This window comes from Medicago truncatula, chromosome 4 (assembly GCF_003473485.1).
Source record: "Medicago truncatula cultivar Jemalong A17 chromosome 4, MtrunA17r5.0-ANR, whole genome shotgun sequence".
NCBI classification, from domain to species: Eukaryota; Viridiplantae; Streptophyta; class Magnoliopsida; order Fabales; family Fabaceae; genus Medicago; species Medicago truncatula.
Window position 1 is genome coordinate 25,727,233 of NC_053045.1, and position 21,459 is coordinate 25,748,691.

Below are 21,459 nucleotides of genomic sequence, written 5' to 3' on the forward strand. Positions count from 1 at the left end.
ACATGGATGCATGATCGATGCTATGTAACTTTAGCCAAAATATTTACAATTTACAATGTACGTACCTCAAAATGAGTTGTTCATGTGCAATAGCAAGTCTTTTATGTGATTACTTTCATATATTATTTGATTGATCAGTTTAAAGTTTGTAAAACTCTTATCACAATTAATGAAGATTTTGGATTCTTGTAGTATTTGTTTGCAAATGTGACCATAAATTACACAAAACATTATTTTGTACTTTAACATCTTAAAATTAGTATAAACACATTATAACAATTACAAAATTTGTATCAAAGATACCCATGTTGTAGATTTTACGTAATTTTTCGCTGTAACTTATTGTTTGGTATTTGATATATGATGTGTTTACTTATCAATTAATATCGATATACATAAAATAAAGAATCTCCATTAGCGTATAAAATTGTTCAATAGATGTTATCTTAATAATTAACGTTTAGTCTTGTAACCCCAACCGGCAGAAATTACCACAACATGTAAAATGGTCATTAACCTCTTTTGTTAATATAATTTCTCTTTACCATTTTTTAAAGATTGCCGTGCAAAATTAGTTCATTATAAAAAAAAAAAACTTATGTTATGAACAAATGATTTTGGTGGATGTTCATCCTTAGTCTTCCATTTTCTTATAACCTTCATTAGTGAGTGAATAGTTAGTGGACCTTAATTTCTTTGATCACTCACTTACTCATCTTGTGTCCTATAAATAAGGCTCTATTATAGTGTAAAGAAACCTTTGTGAACAAAATAATACAAAATGTTTTCACCATCTTCTTCCTCTGCTTCTTTGATATTGTGCTTTTAGTTTATTTTATAACACGTTATCAACATGAAGCTCTAACAATCTGAGATTGAGTATGATATAATCATAAACAAGAGCAGAAGATTAAACACAATTTTACAATGAAAAGTGTGGAGGAATCTAAAGAAGCAATTTGATTTGAACATTTGATGGTTCTAGACAATGATTCAGGTTTGCTAATGGTTCATTACATCTCTATGTTTTTAATTTCTCATTTTGTTTAAAATTTGTTTGAGTGAATTATCTACAACTTTTCAATTTCTCAGTTTATAAACTATGATAATTAGGCAAGGGATAGTTTTAATTTCGCACCAATGAAGCTTAAAATATAGAACATGTTTCATGCCAATGGTTATTTTTATTTTATTTTGTACATAAGTTTTGTTGAAAAAGTTCTTTAACTTATAATTATCATATCTATATTCCTTTATTTTTGCTAAATTCTAGAAGAATTCAACAACGAATCATCCATGAAGGGTAGTTCAAACAGTGAAGATATTTTATGATATAGTTCTTGATGAACTAATTTTTCCTTTTAATATTAAAGCATCCATGAAGGATTGCTCAAAGAACAAATGTATAATTTTAATAATTTAATATCGAGTATCCCTGAAGGATTGCGTAAAAGAATTGTTCTTGATCATTATGAAGAATGTGTAATATAATTCCCGAAGAACTAAATATATATGAAGATCAAAAGAATTGTCCCTGAAGGATTGCAAACAATCAAGTTTTTTTTATCATTATTTATGAAGGTTTGAGATATATATAATTCTTAAAGAACTAAATATTTAACATCAAGCATCCTTGAAGGATGGCAAAAATCACGATCTTCCTCGGCGTTGATAGATTTATGGTTGAAAATAAGATCTATTTTATCTTTGTATATATTATTATTTTTTTTTTAAAAAAAGAAGCATTGAAGAGTTACACGTTGAGAATGGAGGAGCCGAAGTTTGAACCTCAGTCACGACGTTTACCCTAACCATTTCGACACTGTTGTTAGTTGAACAAGGATTTATGGACAATTACTTCGATTTCAAGTAAAAAAATAAAACCAAATAAATTTAGTTATTTTGGATGAAATTTCAAGTTGATTGCATTATAGGTTTAGGTTTATACTTGTTCATCGTCAATTATATTGGTACATCTTTAATATCTATAGACTATTCAAAACATAATTTTTTTTTCTATCTCCATCTTTCCATTGTGAAATGATATTTGTACATCATTTTGTGACAACTTTCTCTCTTATACTCGCATTATGTTTTTACTTTCTCTCTCCATATTGTTTTTGTTTGAGTGTCAATATTCATTTTTCTTTGTAAATTTTTTGTTGTCACACAAATAGTTGTTCAAATAACACACCGAATGTTATTTGAATAACCATTTTATAGTACAATTTGTGAAACAACCAAAATATACAAAAGAATATTGGTCTTGACACAAAAACCAAATCAATAGAGAGAGAAAATGAAAACATAATGTAAATATGAGAAAGAAAATTATCATAAAAGTTGACACAAAATAATTGTTCAAATATCAATTCTCGATATTTTTCTATCAAGAAATGATATTTATACAACCACTTTTTGACAACTTTTGAAACAACCATCTCTCTCATACTCATATTTTTTTATTCTCTCTTTTTTCTTTCTCTCTTTATTGATTTTGTCCAATAAGAAGAGAGAAAAACTGGTTGTCAGGTTGTACAAAATTGGTTATATAAATATCACTCCTCTTTTCTATCACATCACATTCTGTTTTTGTTTCTCTCTCAAGGTGTAATAGATGTTAAGCGCCCATGAATTTTTATCAGGACCCTTGAGGAAACTCATTTTATGAATGTATTATTTTTCAAATATTAGTCTATGTACAATTTTTCTGTACTATAATATAGTTTCACCATGTTATGTTTCATCTGATGTTAGTCTACGTACATGTTATACTTACGCAGCTTATGAGCTTTATTAATAAAAAATATAAATTGATCTTAACATATAAATTGAGCTTATGTTACATACATCTGATGTCAATATGTAATGTTTATTTATACCTAAAACTCGCAAATGAATAATGATCTTAACATTCCTCTAAACATAAATTGATCTTAACATTATCAGAAAGAAAAGAAAAAATGAGTATATTGTATATACCACATGCAACCAGAGTCCGCGTAAGACTTTGACTTCGTTTATTTCTACTACTGCAGTAGTTCCATCCACTTGTATTCGTTTAATGCTTTCCCCTACTCCCCCAACGGTTCACAACACGTAGTGTTTAATACACACTGATATTGGACAAAGTCTATAAAAGCATATAGTGGTCAATCTATAAAAGCACAGCAGCAAAGTGTAAAAGGAAACGAGTACACAAGTGATTTATTTCTATTTGGCATTTATGGGTTTCCAAGGAAAATGGCTTTCTGTGAGTGTTCTTGTTCTCTTCATTGTTCTTGATCTTAGCATGTTTGCTCTTGGTGATCACAAGCTTGACCAAGAAAGGTATGGAGATGATTATTGCCGATATAGACGTGGACCTCGCTGTAGAGGTTGGGGTGGTCGCCGCGGTGGTGGTGGTTTTGGAGGTGGAGGTGGAAGAGGAGGAGGCTTTGGCGGTGGTGGAGGACTAGGAGGAGGTGGTGGTGGTCGAGGAGGTCTTGGGGGTGGTGGAGGAGGAGGTAGAGGCGGTGGAGGTGTAGGTGGTGGAGCTGGTGGAGGCCTTGGTGGTGGTGGTGGAGGAGGAAGTGGCGGTGGAGGTGGATTGGGTGGTGGCTCTGGGCATGGTGGAGGTTTTGGTGCTGGTGGAGGTGTAGGAGGTGGAGCTGGTGGAGGCATTGGTGGTGGTGGAGGAGGAGGTAGTGGCGGTGGAGGTGGTTTAGGTGGTGGTTCAGGGCATGGTGGAGGATTTGGCGCCGGTGGAGGTGTTGGTAGTGGAGCTGGAGGAGGCATTGGTGGCGGTGGAGGAGGAGGCGGTGGTGGTGGAGGTGGAGTGGGTGGTGGCTCAGGACATGGTGGTGGATTTGGTGCTGGTGGAGGTGTAGGCGGTGGAGCTGGAGGGGGCATTGGTGGTGGCGGTGGTGGAGGAGGAGGTGGTGGTGGTGGATCAAATGGTGGCTCAGGGCATGGTGGAGGGTTTGGAGCTGGTGTTGGTGGTGGTTCAGGAGGCGTAGGTGGTGGAGGTGGTGGAGGCGGTGGGGGAGGAGGAACAGGCGGAGGTTCGGGACATGGTGGAGGCTTTGGTGCAGGTGGTGGTGTAGGAAGTGGAAGTGGAGCAGGTATAGGTGCTGGTAGTGGTCATGGTCATGGTGGTGGAGGAGGAATCGGTATAGGAATTGGTATTGGAATTGGGGTAGGATCAGGATCTGGCCAAGGATCTGGTACCGGTACCGGTTCTGGTGGTGGAGGTGGTGGTGGTAAACATTAAACTGATGGATACATGAAGCTTGTAATGTGACTTTAGCCAACTTATTTACAATTTTCAATGTACCTCAAATGAGTTATTCGTGTGAAATAAGTCTTTTGTGTGATTATTTCCATAAATCATTTCATTGAGCTTATAGTATGTAAAACTTGTATTGCAATTAATGAAATTTTGGACTCTTGCACTAATTGTTTGCATGGTGATCATAAGTAATAAGTTACATGGAAAAAATGGAAAAAAAAATACACCTACCTCACTTAAGAATAATGTAAATGTTACTCATGTTCTTTCTTAGAAGCAACACACATAACCTAAATCACTTGGTTAAACTTTTTCGTTCTCTTTCTACGTTGGATTGCAATCATTCTCATTCTCATCCTCTTGTTCTTTACATAAGGTTATTTCTTTTGGTTCACTACCCCTTTACCATTTTATCCAAGCTCAACTTGATGCTTTAAGTCATGTTCTTGGTTCCAATTTTGTTGTGTTTTATTGTTTATAAGGGAAGGGGCAGGGACCACAAATGGAGTTGATATTGTGCAGAACAGAAGAAGGGGTCAGTGGGTGAAGAAATGGTGTAATTGAATTCTTCTGGCAACTGTGAATTAATTATAAGGTGTTCTCATGTAACATGCATGGTGATGTTAGTAGGAGAAGAATGTATCTCCAACTTCTTTTTGGTATTTTAAGAGGGAAAAAAAATGTTGAGAGAAAAGGGATGCTTTTATCTGTTGATAAAAATTTAAGGGAGGTTGATGTCAATTTTAAAAGGCTAAAATGTGCTTTTAGTCCCTGCAAATATAGCGAATTTGGATTTTGGTCCCTGGTAAAAAAAAATTTGAAATCAATCCTTGCAAAATTTTTTGTTTTTTTAAATAATCCTTGACCCCACTTTACTGATGATTTGGCTGATTTTTGCTTACGTGGCAGTTGGTGACTGTACCAACTTGAACACCTGGCGCACACGTGGCTTTTTAGCTTCTACGGTACACCTCACAAATTGAGGTGTACCGATTCTCTGCTTCATAAATTTATAAATTAATGATCATTTTATGAGATAAGTTGTTATTTGTCATTATTTATATTTTAGAAAACACCATCTCAGGAGAAAAAAAACATCATTTCATTGTTTATATGAATTAAATTAAATTTTTAACATTTTCTCATAAAAAATATTCAATATTCTTCATTATGAGCAATAAAAATTCAAAAAAAGTAAATTTTATTTCATCGACGCTTTTGGTAAATAAGATTTAATTATTATAATTGTCAATGATAGAAAATAATTATTTTTTCTTCAAAAAACAATCAATTTAATTATTAATTTAATGTTTGGTGTACCGGTACACTCAAAATGTTGGGTGTACCATAGAATTTGCCATTTTATAAATCATTTTAATAAAAATAAAATTGGTTTTTTTTAAAAAAAAAAAAAAACTTTAATTAAATTAAGAGGAATTAAGCACATGTTGCTGAAAGCCTGAAACACAGTTACACATTCATCTTCTTTATTTTGCAGAAAAATATACATCTTCATCTTCCACAACCCATTCACTCTATACCACCACTATCAACCTCTCATAACTGATCTACATCGTCAAATTCCTCCAAAAACCTAAATACAAACCCATACAATATTTTTTCAGAAAAATGAATAGAAAAAAACCCAAACACAAATCCTTGAGACCCAATGGATTACATCAATGAGTTGAAAGCAAAGATTGAAAATTTAGAATTAGTGCAACAAAAGAATCAAAACCCACTATTCCGATCTCTTCTCACACGGTTCCAATTTCTTTGTTCCAATCCCTCTCGTTTTTCATCGTTCTTCTCACATTGTTCCGATTTCTACACCCTCATTTTTCAGTTTCGATTTGTGCATATACAACACACAAGTTTCTATTTGTTCCATTCATCTCACTTTTCACTTTTCTGTTTTTTTAAAATCAAAGAATAAGGGACAATTGATGTTTTGGAGCTTGAAAATCATAAGAGTATAGATGGTGATGATATTACTTTTTTGGGTTGTTGTTGTTATTGTTGTTGGATCTTGGACTGTTTTGGTTGAAGCTTAGACTGTTATTGTTGGTGTTGGAGTTTCGATGGATGTTGTTGTTGTTGTTTATGTTGACAGATCTGAAAAACTTGTGGGTATGTGTTTGAAAATAGGTTGTTTAAGAATGAAAATTATAGAGAGGGATTAAGGAAATTTTTTAAGTATGATGAACTTTTATGGGTGAAGGATGAACAATTTGGGGATAAAGAAGAAGATTAATGAAGAGGAATTTATGGGCAGAAGATGAATGCAGAAGCTACACAATATCAATGTTTTAATTAAATATTTTTTAATTTCAAATTTTTTTTTCAAATTTATTAAAATGATTTTTAAATCATTAAAATATGTTAAATGCCACGTGTATATGATTGTACAGTCAGCAATTGCCACGTAAACTAAAATGTGTCAAATCAGCAAGAAAGTGGATCCAAGGACTTTTTTAAAAAACAAAAAATTTTGCAAAGATTGATTTCAAAAAAAAAAAATTACCAGGGACCAAAACCCAAATTCGTTATATTTGCAGGGATCAAAAGCATATTTTAACCATTTTAAAATTAGATGGCATGTTCATGTCATTTTAAGAGACCTTATGGAATAAGGGTAATTTCCTCTAGAAATGTTTTGATGTAAATATTTTCTTTTATCATTTGTTAACTAGTGGCCCGTCATAAAAGGAACAAAATTACCACAACTATTTTTAATATAGAAATGAACAAAATTAATATTTTATGAAAGGATAAAAAACAAATTAAATGTTAAAATTAGTATAATCACATGAGTATTATAATTACAAAATTTGTATTAATGACACCTATCTATCTATCTATCACTTAGATTATACGTAATTTTTCATTGTATTTAATTTGTATGCATGTATTTGTTTATTTCTTTCTTGAAAACATATGTACCAGCAATATTTGAAAGTGATAGAATTTAAGGCTTTGCTAGGGTTTCCCCTAAAATGAACGCCAATCCACAATTGCATTCAATTCAGATCTTACGTGAATAATAATTGGTCATTGGTCATTCTCAACACAAAGATTTTTGCACAAATCCATACGATTGATGGAATTATTGGTGTGTTACGTGAATTATTCATCACCAAATTGAATTGCAATCATCAAATCAAATTGATTCCCTTCACCTTCCACTTACGGTATGGTTTGCTTTGCCCTTGACCCTTTCATGCACCACCTTCTTCGGTGGTACCGGTGGACAAAACCCAATCTTAATTATTTATTTTTTGCACAAAGTTGTTTTAATTAGCTATGAGAGACCAAGTTTCAATCTTAATAACTATCAAATCGCATATAGATCCATGTAGGATTGACAACATCGTGCATATGACTTGGGTGATCACCATGAGCAACTTGAGGATCTTAAATCCCTGAAACTAATTAATCGTTTAAATATAACATTTCTCTCGTAATTGATGACTGGATGTGTTGAACCAACAAGAAAATAGAGGGGATTTAGAACCCGTTTGTTACAATTAAAATAAAAATGACATAAAATAATTTAGAGATTATATGAAAGATTAGAATATTTATCTTGCGTTTGTTTCTAGGAACTAAATTGAGCTTTTGCTAGGATTGTTGTTTATTGAGGTAAGAGGGTTAGATTTCATTCATAATCCTTTAGTTTAATTTCTTCCCTAATTCTATGCATAATAATTAATTGAAATAAGTGATTATTTTGAATTTAATTGAAATAAGAGATTATTTTGAATTTAATTGAAGAATTTGGAATGGATGAAGTTCATTAAATCCAAAAATGGGTTTATTAGATTGAAATACCAACTCAGCGTGCCAAATATGCTATTTTATACAATCATCGCACCATATAAACCTATTTGCACAGTCAGACGAGTTTGGATGGACAATCAAAGAATCTTAAAAGAGATAGGATCCGTTGACACAGAACGAATTCGTTGACACCAAATTGTAGTGTTCCATTTATTTTAATCAATGGCTCATAATTAATCAAAGTAATCATAAACCCTTTTGGTATACTTTAATTTCGCTCTTTACATTTTTTTGGTAAACAAATCTCATTCTTTATGATTAGTCAAAGAAAAAGATCTTGTTCTTTATGATATTAAAGCTAAATGGAAGCATTTCAAGTAGACAAATGGAGGTTTTTTTTAATCGATATTCAAATGGATGCTTATAGCAACAAATGATTGTAAAATTCATATTCATGGTAGTTATTATATGATGAATAATTTAAATAAACTCGTTGAAAAGAGGATCACAATGAAAATGTTACTATACACCATTCCCTTGCAGCCATTTTGAAGTGTTTTATGCATCCATTAATTGGACACTTTTCCAAGGACGACACTTATCACCGTTCAAACATCCTCCATTTAAGTTTATTTTCCAATTGCAATGGAAGCACCTGTCACGTGATTGGTCGTAAATGTCAAAATAATGACGATGGGGGTTACCAAGCCATGTAAAACTGCAGGAGAATACCGTTGGATGAACAATTGGATATAATATTTTTGGTCTGAATGAAAACCTGTAAATTTCTCCAAACATGAGTGTATGAACTCCAAGATCATCATCTTTAGATTTGCAATTAAAAGTGATGGTTTTGGGAGTTGGATCAGTTACATTATTGGTGATAGTAACTTTTTCGGTAAGGCTAATAGCTATAGTTTCTCTAGCTTCAAATGAGAATAGTATGATTAGGAGTATCGAAAATTTGAAGGTAATTGTACTTGGAACTGCCATTGTTGTATGCACCATGCCAACAAGACCACATCAATCTTAATTTATAGAACATTAAACAAAAGGAAATGATTTGCAAATTCAAATTATTTCGTAATTTGTGAATTAAATGGTTGACCTGTTAATTAACCTGGTTGACCTATTAATTAGCCTTTCTAAAGGAAAAGTGTTTTTTTTTTTGCAAATGAAGGAAAAGTGTTATCCAACGACTTTTCTCATTTTGGTCATCCAAGAATAAATTGGCTTAATTAAGAACAAGCTAATTTGATTTATTTCCCATTTTTGCGATGCAAATTCAAATTTCATGTTTGTATTAATGATGAGCTTTGATTTTTTATCACCAACTGTATCAAAGCCAAGATTAACAGAATCATTGTTGGGACTGTATAGTTTTTTTTAGTTGGTTTCAAGTTTTTCTCAATATAAAGATTTAAATAAGTGTCCATAAACAACCACTCAATATAAAGATTTAAATAAACTACCTGTATTTATTTATTTTTTTACCAAAGTAAATTTAACTATTATCATTAATCAACTAATGTTAAATACAAGAATGATAAGAACAAAAAATACGGTAACTATCCCAAGAACAGGCCAAGAAGTATACCAAATTGAATTGCAATCATCAAATCAAATTGATTCCCTTCACCTTCCACTTATGGTATGGTTTGCTTTGCCCTTTCATGCACCACATTCTTCGGTGGTACCGGTGGACAAAACCCAATCTTAATTATTATTATTTTTGCACAAAGTTGTTTTAATTAGCTATGAGAGACCAAGTTTCAATCCTAATAACTATCAAATCGCATATAGATCCATGTAGGATTGACAATATCGCGCATATGACTTGGGTGATCACCATGAGCAACTTGAGGATCTTAAATCCCTGGAACTAATTAACCGTTTAAATATAACATTTGTCTCGTAATTGATGATTGTTTGTGTTGTACCAACAAGAAAATAGAGGGGATTTAGAACCCATTTGTTACAATTAAAATAAAAGTGACATAAAATAATTTAGAGATTATATGAAAGATTAGAATATCTATCTTGCGTTTGTTTCTAGGAACTAAATTGAGCTTTTGCTAGAATTGTTGCTTATTGAGGTAAGGGGATTAGATTTCATTCATAATCCTTTAGTTTAATTTCTTCCCTAATTCTATGCATAATAATTAATTGAAATAAGTGATTATTTTGAATTTAATTGATGAAATTCGTGCTTATGCTTTGATGTGATGTTTGGGTATATGAATTTGTTGATAATCAAGTTGTTGAGGATGAAATTATCTGCTCAATATATGTTTATATGTATATTTTGCTCAAATTGGCATAAATTAGTGTTGTTGTTGTTGATTGTGATGAATTCATGTTTAACTGAAGTTGTTGTGAATTAGATATGTTGTTGTTGTTGATTTGTACCATGGGTATTCCATTTTGTGAAGTTGTAGTTGAATTGGTGAAGTTTGAGTTAAGTTGCTCATGTGAAGGACAAAAATGAATTTTGTTACATGAGGTTGTTGACTGAGTTTTTGACATGGTTGAATGAATTGAACCTAGAAGAATTGATGTTTTCATGTTCTGGTTGTGTTAGTTGAGTCGTTTGGGAGAAAACGGGTTTTTCGTATGTAATGTCGACGATTAAGCGTTTTTGCCAATAAGTGATTATGTGAGGTTTTGGAAAATGATTTTTGAGATGGTTGAAACTTGAATTTTTCTGTAGGTTATGATAGAGCTAAATTCCAGGAGCATGTAGGCAAAAACGACATCAAAATTCGATTAACGGATTGAATTTTATGCGCGAAATGGTGAAAACAAAAAAATGGAAAAAAATTGTGCTGTCAGACGAGCACGGCCGTGCGTACAATCTGCCTTTTTTTGGCACGGCCGTGCGTGCTGTCAGGACTTCGATTTTCTGCGTTTTTGTGCTTTTTCACCCATTTTCGTTTTGAATTGGTCATCGGTGTAAACATGAAAGTTTTAGATAATTTTGTTAGCTTTCCAATGGATTTAGGTTTACTTGAAAATGTTTTGTGGATTTTGAGTTATGATGAAAACACTTCAAGTGGGTCTTGAAGAAATTTTAAGGAAACTTAGCATAACTATTTCCAAGTCAACCCAAAACTTATGGTTTGTTTCCAACCTTCTAAAATTGAGTATTAAGAGTCCTTTTAGGATGTTTAAGAGTGATTAACCTATGTCTTGTTGATTCTAACTTGATTTTGTTTTGAAAATGAATTGGTTTTGCAATATGGAAGAAATGATACGAACTTGTCGTAACTTTGTGATTTTGATGATTTTGTCGTAGTCGGCCGGTGAAACGCAAATGTATATTCATCTACACTCATAAGTGATCTAAGTGTATACATAGTCGAGACCCTAGAGTTTATTTTACTTGGCTTTGGTCCAATTGTTTCCATTATTTTAAAGTTGTGAAATAAGAGATGAACTTTGTTGAAAAGAATCTTTAAGACCAAATACTTGGAAAATCTTTTGTGGATAGTTTGATATGATTGTATGAAGATATGTGAATGCTTTCTAAGTGTTGAATATGATGTTTATCATAGTGTGTTGTATTTTCTCCTTTACTTGAATTGTGAGAAATTATATGGGGTTGTTAAATTATATGATTTAGTTGATGTTGGTTAATGCATATATGTTGATTGATTGTGATATTGTTGGTGAATACATATATGATTGATTGTGATATTGTCGGTGAATGCATATATGTTAAGTGATGGTGATTTTGTTGGAGATTGCATATATGCTAAATGATCGATGATGATGTGGTGATCAATATAAATGGAGGTTATCCTTTATATTTTTGTTGAATATTATGAGGTGATTTTGCATTGTCGAGTCTTTACTTGTATGTTCATGCATCATAGTCGTGTTGAGTCTTGATGTTGTAAAAGTGGATTACATATGATACTTTTGTTGCATCATGGGTGATGACCTTGAGGTGATTTGGTACCACATTCATATATGTGTCGTGTATAGGCGCATATCATATTGGGATGAGTCTTAATTGTTGCATGTGAATCATGATTGTTGATGATCAGTGTGTTTGATGAATACATACTTGTGATATTTGGAATTGATTGGTTGATGAATTGTGTCAATTGAATATGTGACTTAATGAATTTGTGCATTGGTGAAATTTGTTGAATGTTGTGATCTATGTGGATTGGTGTATATGTACAATTGTGGACTTTGTTGATGGTTGTAAATAATTGAGCTATGCTTTAATTGCATGCCTTACTTGTTGTGCTTATATACTTGGTGAATCAATTTGATGATAATTATTTTGATAATAATGATGTGGTGAGAATTGTATATGTGCGTGTGCGTGTGTCTATATATATATATATATATATATATATGTTTGCTAGAACACACCCACTAGTTTTTATGCGGGAGTGTTTTAGCAAAGCTACACCTTAAGGTGTATTTAACTATTTTTTAGTTATTCACTTGCTAAAATACTCCTTCTAAAAACTAAGTGGGTGTATCCTAGCAAAAGCCTATAGGATTTGCTAGAACACACCCACTTGTTTTTGTTAGAAGGTGTGTTATAGCAACATACACTTTAAGGTGTATTTATTAACTTTTTAGTTATAACTTGCTAAAACACTCCCACATAAAAACTAGTGGATGTGTTCTAGCATATATATATATATATGATGTAGTGTTTCCTTTGTTAATGATGATTACTTGCTTATAACTTTGAAATGACGATTTGTACTTGTTGAGTTATGTATGCTAAATGAAGAATAAGGTGAGTAATTCTTTCATTGATTAATTGTTGATAAATGATGAACTTATGTCGATGACTTGATTAGAGATTGAATATGCTTGATATGCTATGTTAGTAATGTGATAGTTTGAGGTGCATGGAATGGGGGAATAATAATCATGTGATGTTAGTATTCTACGAGGGATTATGATTGATGTGAAACTTACCCCCAGTAGTTTTGACCGCCTACCTGTTTGTATCAATGGGTAGACGAAGTGCGGGATTAGTTTGCTTTCGGTGAGTTGCTTGGTGATTGCTTAGATAGGCTATCTCCGTTATCGTTTTCTTTTGGGTCTTAGAGTAGGCTTTGATCTAGGATGTCTGTCTTTATGATTATTCTAGATTGATTATGCTGAATTTATGTTGTTGAGATTTTGCTCATGTGTCAGGACTTGGAGATTTTATGTTGATGTATATTGATCTTATGACATGTATATTTTGGAGATGTATGATTTATATCCGCTGCGACTATTGATGAATTTTTGTATATGCATGATGTTCGATATTTGTTGAAGACGTAACATTTATTTCTTGAATATTGGATTATTCACGTGTTTTATCGCTTTAATAGAAATAGCGCGTTACAAGATATATTTGAGAAAGTAGGCTAACAAAACAACTTGGAGTTATATGTCAACCCGCAGAATCCTTAACAATTCTGCATTACCAACCTTCCTTCCCTGTACCAAAACAAGAAACAATCCTCTCTATATTATACAATTCACACCATCATATAATATCTTCGCCATATTCACCATTAGCATTATCAAATATTTACATCGACAGAATCAACAAGTCATAATCAACAAAAGAGTCATCAACAAAATCATCATCAACATTTATTGCCACAAGAAACAACATCGTTTCACAAAACACAATTCACAAATAGAAGACAATCCATCAATTATGATAACCAACATAGTATACACCGATCAAACATTGATTCATTCTCATTTCATCATGAATACAAAGTCAATTGCAAGTCATCAACTAATAAACTTTCATTTTACCAAAGTTCATCTATTTTCAATTATTTCAACCAAAGTAAACTATTATGCTCCTACACCTCAACACATCATAGCATCTTTATTTCACAAAGTCCATTAAATTCTCAAAGTTCACATAGTTCGTCTATTTTTCACCATGATTCAAAATCAACCCATTTTCAAAGCAAAGCCATGTTAAACCACTCATAGAAGTTCAATTACACTCCAATTAAGCAGGGTTAGGTGTTTGGCACTCATAGGGATGCGTAAAAGTTCATAAAAATGCGAAAAATTGGACTTTCTGTGCACATGACAGACTACACGGTAGCGCCTATAGGTCGCACGGTCGTGCAGCCATACTGCGAGCCACACGCACGGTGCCTGCCTATAGGGTGCACGGTCGTGCTAGTTTGACAGCACAGATTTTCTAATTTTTCAACTTTCACATTTTCGCGCGTAAAATTCTGAATTTCAATCCTTTTTCGATCTCTTTTTCGCCTATGCGTCCCAACCAATTAAACCATTCAAGTTCTATTATAAAACATTGCTTTCCTATCTCAAATAAATTAATCCAATTTACCAAAATGACTTATTTCTCAAAAGTGCTTAAAGCAACGTTTTACTCAAAAATCCAATTTTCACCCAAACGATTTCACACCCAAAACATTGAATTCAAAACAGAAATTCTAAACACTATAACTCAACCTAACAACTTCATCAGTCCATTTAAATTCATCAAAATCAAACTTCTCCTCTTTTGACCCAATTTATCAAAAATCACCAAAACACAACAACTTAACAAAACATCACATTTATCATCATCAAACTCATGAATTCTCATCATCAACATATACTTAACAACAACAACATCGTCATTTTCACCAAGTTAAGCCAAATTCTCAAAGTAATCATTTAGACCCATATCAACAATGAAAATTAAGCATCAACAACTAGTTCCAACAATTTTCATATACCAAAATTTACCACATAATCATGAGCACGAAAATTAACATCCAAAATCATCAAAATCATAATTCATTCAAAAGCAATTATGACCCATAAGTGAAAACTAGATTATAGCTTATTAACTAGAGCAAACATATCCCCCTTACCTTGTATTCCTGAAGCTTAAACTAATCTCAAGAATCTTCACTCTCTCCAATGAATCCTAGCTTTCTCTTCACTTTTCTTCAAATGGGTCTTCCTCTTTCTCTTATATTCTTCTCTTCTTTCTCAATTCTCTCTATTGAGTGAAAGTGTGAAATGAGCTAACCATAATTTCCTCTCATAAGTTATCTATATATACTCCAATAATTGGTTAGGTTAATACAATTCATAATGGGCCTTAAACCTCTTACCACTTAATTCTAAAAAGTTACTACTCACTTTACTCTCTAAAACATCTCATAATTACAGTCTCAAAATAATTATCCCAAGTTACTTCTAACTTAATAAAAATAACCAATTACACTAAAACACTAAGATATTCTACATTCCAAAAATTACTAGTTCACCCATGGTAACTACATATAAATTACAAAAGAATTAAAACATACCCTAGAGACTAAGGTTGAGGAGAGAGACTCCTCCCACGTGCTTCTAGAACTTGCATTCCTCTTGAACCGCTTCGTTCTAAATGAGAATTTGTGAATGAGAGGAGTTGTATTTATAGGCTTATTACCAAGTGAGTTTGGGCTGAAAAACTAGACTTTTCCATCAAACCTGCAGGAGAAAAACAACAAAAAGTTGTTTTCTTTTCGATTGACATGCGCCTCCCGCGTGGATTAACACCTGGGATGTGCCAGTGCATTTTCTGCACACCTGGAGCGCCCTCATAGCCTGGCAGTGCATTTTCACCTTTTTCTTCGTCTTTTTAAGTGTTTTCTTTCATGAAACTTGTCTTGGGACTTGAAATAGAATTTCTCCTCTTTGTAATGTCTTCAAAGGCCTCTTGAATATTCAATCAATGGTCTCCCAAAATCCTCTTGAATATTCATTTTCATTTGAATGATTTTGCAGTAAATTTCCTTAAAAATACCTAAGAATTGCCTAGTTTCGGGAAAACTAGAATTGCATGACTCGAAATGAAAACATCACAAAATATCCCAAAAACCATAGGAAGTTGTTTTAAAACTCCTTTATTTTGGATCAAACATAAAGAAAATGACTTAAAAATACGCTGAAAATAACGTAAAATGACTTGTCATCAATTAACATCTATGAAAATAATTTTTATTTTTTAGATAAATAGATGCAATTTAGAATAATATACATGTTTGAATGATTTAATCATTATCAAAGAAGATAGAAAGAGAATATTAGAGGCAGAGTGTGAGTGAAAAGGATAAAAAAGAAGGAAAAGGTGTGGGAGCAGAGAACAATAGGGGAAAGTCATGAAAATAAAAAGGGGTAATAGTCATTTTGGTTCCTGAATGTGTAGCAAGTAGTCACAATAGTCCTTCAATGTATCAAAATTTCAAAAAAGTCTCTGATAGTCCACTTTGTTAGTCAAAATAGTCTCTAACGCTTAAATAATTCCTTAATACTCACAATAACTCTTTTGATATAGAAACTAAAATGACAATAAATAAGTACGTATAAGGACTAACATGATAATAAGTAAGTATATTGAAGGACTAATATGACAATATTAACGAAATATTTTAATATCAAGGACTATTTTGATTAACAAAGTGCACAATCAGGGACTATTTTGGAATTTTGATACATTGAGGGACTATTGTGACTACTTGTTACTCATTCAGGGACCAAAGTGACTACTTCCCCAAATAAAAATAAACATTACGTAATATAGTGAAGAGCATGATAGATGAAAAATATAAATACTACTAGTTAACACAAAAAGAAGTCTATTTAAAATATGCAGGTAAACAAAATACCAAAACAAATACTACCTCCGTCCCACAGTGTATGACGTTTTGGAAAAAATTTTGTCCCAAATTATAAGTCGTTTTGTAATATCAATGAAAAATTATTCATGTTCTTCCTAATTTGCCCTTGTCTATTCTCTTTTTCCAAAACTTTTTACTCAAGGTTCTCATAATCGATAATTCACTTTTTATTCACGGTTCCCATGTATGTATTGTTATTCACGGTTCCCATAATTATCAATATTTTGTGCTACATTGATGTTCAAATCGGGAGATGATGCGTTTCATTTGAATTTTGTTGCTGGACATCTCCATTATCAATTTCTTGATTAAAAATTTCAGCATTTAAATCTATAGTAAAAAGAGAAGATTCATGATTTGAAATCATATTGGTATGTTTTTGTTTAGTTCAATAATCTTAATTTATAGGAAAAAAGAACAGCCACATACTAATTTTTTTTGGAGGGAAACTTGAAATATTTTCATGAACAAATCGGAGGTTTTTTTTAAATCAAATGAATTTTTTCAAGTTTTTACATGGCAGAAAGAGCAAAGAGGTATCGTTGGATTGTTTCATTATTTCATTGCCTTGGTACTGCAATTGAAGAGAGAGAAGGAACCGTGTGAATTCATTGCCTTGGAGTTGGAGGAATTTGGGACGGTGGCAATCAAGTTGGAATAATTGTGTTGCCAAGGGTAAAAGAGGAAAAACATATCTAATTTTAACAAAGTTCACAAAAGTTAAAGATTTCTTAATATGTGTAAAAGTGCCAAAGCGACGTACAATTTGGAACGGAGGGAGTAAATAACAACACTAAGAAATAAAAATATATTTAATTTATAATTAATATAACAATGATGATTTTATTACCGGTGTAATTTCTATTACATGGAAGCATTCCTTACAAAAGGGGCAAACCAAAATACACTAGTGTTGATGGAAGCTGAAATTAGCTGAAGTCAGTTGAGCTTCCTCAACTGTGATTCCCTTTCTTCAAGCGATTAACGTTGGATTCCCTTGCTTCAGGCGATTCCCACTAGAACAAAAAACACTTTTAAAATGCTCAAAAAGGAAAGGAAAAAAATCAAAGTTTTTAAGTGTACGTTGTGATCCCACTTAATAACATGCTTAATTTTTTTTATTAACTATTGTCATTGCATATATGATTATAATACATAAATAAATAAATTAATCTAAAATTTCGTACACAACCACTAGTATAATATAGGCTAAAGTGCACTTTTCTCCCCTAACTTTCAAAAACTTGCAATTTTGGTCCCTTAAGTACAAAAACTACAATTTTGGCCCCCCAAGAATTATCCCCTTTGCAATAGTAGTCCTTTAGGTCAATTTTGACTTGGTCAACGCCTATATGGCAGACCACCTGTGTAATTATTGAATTAAAAAAAATTAAAAAGCCACATAATCATTTATAAATTAAATAAATTAAAAAAAAAATTAAAAGTAAAGGAAAAAGGAAGAGGCGTGACATTTCCAAGGTTTGTTTTGGATCGCACAAATTGGAAGGTAAACATTCTTACATCACTACTCATTCCATACATTATCTTCAGCTTGCTTTCTATAGTTTTCTATGTCATCAAGTGATTTGTCTTTCACACTTGATATTATCAAATATGTACCTTCATTTTTGTCACATATTATTATACTTATTTTTATGACTATGCAGAGGAGAGATTGGAAAATGAATTGCTTTAGTTGCTGTTGTTTTAAGGCTTTTTTTCACCACCAAAGATTGTTACCGAAGCATCGGTAATTATAGACCGGCTCCCTCTCTTTCCTTTCTACAACAACGATATACCTCATTCTCTCCCATGTTCCCACACTTTTCACTCTGACTGCATAAGCAATGACTCAACACGAATTTGGGGATTCTTTTGGGGTTGGGTTGGATTTTAAGATCTGTTGGTATGAATTTTGTTTAGGTTGTGGTTGAAGATGATTTTTTGGGGTTTTTTCATAGAGCTTGTTGTTGTTGTACTAGTGATTGATGTAGTACTGGAAATGGAAAAGAGTGTGGCTGCCATAGAATTAGGGGTGTACACGGGTTGGGTTGGGTAGGTTTTAGACTAACCCGTTACCCAACCCGTTGATCACATTATGGGTTGGGTTCAACATGGAACCCGCATTTACATAGTCAGAACCGAACCAAACCGTACTAATTTTTTTGGGTTGGTTCGGGTTGGGTTCATGGGTACCCGTTTAATACTTTCCCTGTCAATTTTCGTAAAATAGTATGAAGTAGAATTCATTCATATCTCTTCCAAAATCGCATGTATGTAACAGAATTCATTTCCCTGTCAATTTTTTGGGTTGCTATGTAACAGTAGTAGCAGAATTCATTCATTCATACTCATAGTATGAAACAAAAACAACTTAATAATAGTACCAAAATTGAGAAAACATATCTCTTCCACAAAAGCAAAAACAACTTAATAATAGTACCAAAATTGAGAAAACATATATCTTCCACAAAAGCAAAAACAACTTAATAATAGTACCAAAATTGAGAAAACATCTCTCTTCCACAAAAGCAAAAACTGTAGTAGCAAAATTCAAAAGTAAAAGCAGTAGCAGCAACATAAAATGCAGTAGTAGCAAACATCATCATCAACAGCAACAAAAATACACCATCAGCAGCAACAATTTCAGTAGCAGCACAAAAAACATCATCAACACAGCAACAGCAAATCCAGTAGCAACAACACAACTGCAAAATACAAACAACAATAAATCCCCCAAACACTACTAAACATAATAATAATTAAACAAATTAGCTAAGAACAATAACAAATAATAAGAGATTAATACAACATTAACAATTACCTTAATTTCTGGTATTAGTGATGGTGTTGGTGTTAAGCTCAGCTGCAGTAACACCGACATCAATAGTAACTAATCCAGCCAACTCTAAAAATTTAAACACAAACAATTACTAACCAATATATTTAAAACTATAATCAAATATATTTGAAATTAAAAACAAAAGTAGATTATACCTGACTCGATCTTTTCCACTTCAACCAACTCGGCATCTAAATCAATGACCTTGGGAGATTTGATCCAATTTTGGGTGCAGATCAAAGCTTCAACAATAGAGGGATTTAATGAACTGCGAAACGAGTCAAGGACTCGACCTCCAGTACTAAAAGCTGACTCAGAAGATACGGTGGATACAGGAATAGACAATATATCTCGCGCTATGTGGGAAAGAACATGATATTTATTTGAGTTTACTTTCCAAAAAGTGAGAATGTTAAATGTAGAAACATCATCTTCAGGACCATCCTCCAGATACCTTTCCAACTCATTTTTTTGTACCTCCCGTTGTTTTTTCTTCACTCTCATTCTGAACATTGTGTCCCAGTCTTCATCTTCTTCATTTCCAATTGTAGATTGAGATACCATGTTTCAAGATGACGCATTAGAACCACCACTTTCAGGAGAAACAGGATACAAAGCCTCATAATGCTCAAACAATCTATCAACAAGATTTGTTAACTTCTTCACCATAACTTTGGACTTCTCTTCACCATACATTTTGTGAGTGCAAAATTCAATATACTAAAGCTTATAACGAGGATCAAGATAAATAGCAACAAACAGAAGATAATTTATTGCACCACTTTCCCAATACTTGTCAAACTTAAGTTGCATGTTTGCGGTCATGGTTTTCAAAATCGGATCAGTAACATTGTGCCTCTATTTATTCAATGTTTTCTGAATTTCCATCAATTGCTTGAAAAAAGAGTTAGCACTAACATGCAATGACCCAGAAAAAGAAAGAGTTGCATCATAAAAAGTCTTCAAGAACTTCACAAAAACACGGGAACGTTCCCAATCATCATGATCAGGACATCCCCCTAACTCACCACTAAGACTAGTAACAAAGGCAGCATCAGCATGTTCTAAACGATAAAACACATGTTCATATTTTTCAGCAATGTTCAACATAAGATAGGTAGAATTCCACCTAGTTACTACATCAAGTGTTACCATTGCTTTAGAACATACACCTACAGAATCTGCACACTTCTTGAAAGTAGCCAACCTACTTGGAGAACTCTTGACAAACTTACATGCAGCCCTGATTCTCTGGACAGATGCATCAATATCTTTTAATCCATCAAGTACAATTAAGTTCAATATGTGAGCACAACATCTCATATGCAAGTACTCTCCATTAAACAAGGTACGACCATTCCAAACCCTCATGCCTCTATTTAAATAATTAATGGCCAAGTTGTTGGCACTTGCATTGTCAACAGTAACACAACAAATAGACCTAATACCCCAATCCTTCATGCAATTTTCTAAGGCTATTCCTATGGTTTCACCTTTATGGTCAGCAATTAAATTGAAACTCAATATTTTTTTCTTCAAAACCCACTCATCATCAATATAATGAGCTGTCACACACATATAATTCATGTTTTGAATTGATGTCCAAGTATCAGTTGTAAGAGACACCATTTGATTATTTGCAGACAACACAGATTTCAAGGTTTCTTTCTCATCAAAGTACAACCTCAAACAATCTCTAGCAACGGAGACACGAGAAGGAATTTTAAATTTTGGTTGAGCCTCACCCATGAACATCTTAAATCCTTCGTTTTCAACATGTTTAAAAGGAAGCTCATCAATAATAATCATTTTCGCAAGTGCCAATCTAGTCTTCTCTTGACTAAAATCAACAAGTTTAAAACTAACACTGTTAGGGTCATCCTCAC

At 32.8% G+C, this 21,459-nt stretch overlaps 1 protein-coding gene across 1 annotated transcript; it reads left to right on the forward strand.

Moving 5' to 3' along the window:
- Nucleotides 1-3,226: 3,226 nt before the first annotated feature.
- On the forward strand, nucleotides 3,227-4,252 carry LOC11445203 (glycine-rich cell wall structural protein 1). The gene has a single exon (XM_003605902.3). The coding sequence runs from the start codon at nucleotides 3,227-3,229 to the stop codon at nucleotides 4,250-4,252; it is 1,026 nt and encodes a 341-aa protein (XP_003605950.2).
- The last annotated feature ends 17,207 nt before the right edge of the window (nucleotides 4,253-21,459 follow it).

What these genes read in the sequence shown, in the direction of transcription:
- LOC11445203 (XM_003605902.3), top strand. Translation starts at nt 3,227, where the DNA reads ATGGGTTTCCAAGGAAAATGGCTTTCTGTGAGTGTTCTTGTTCTCTTC.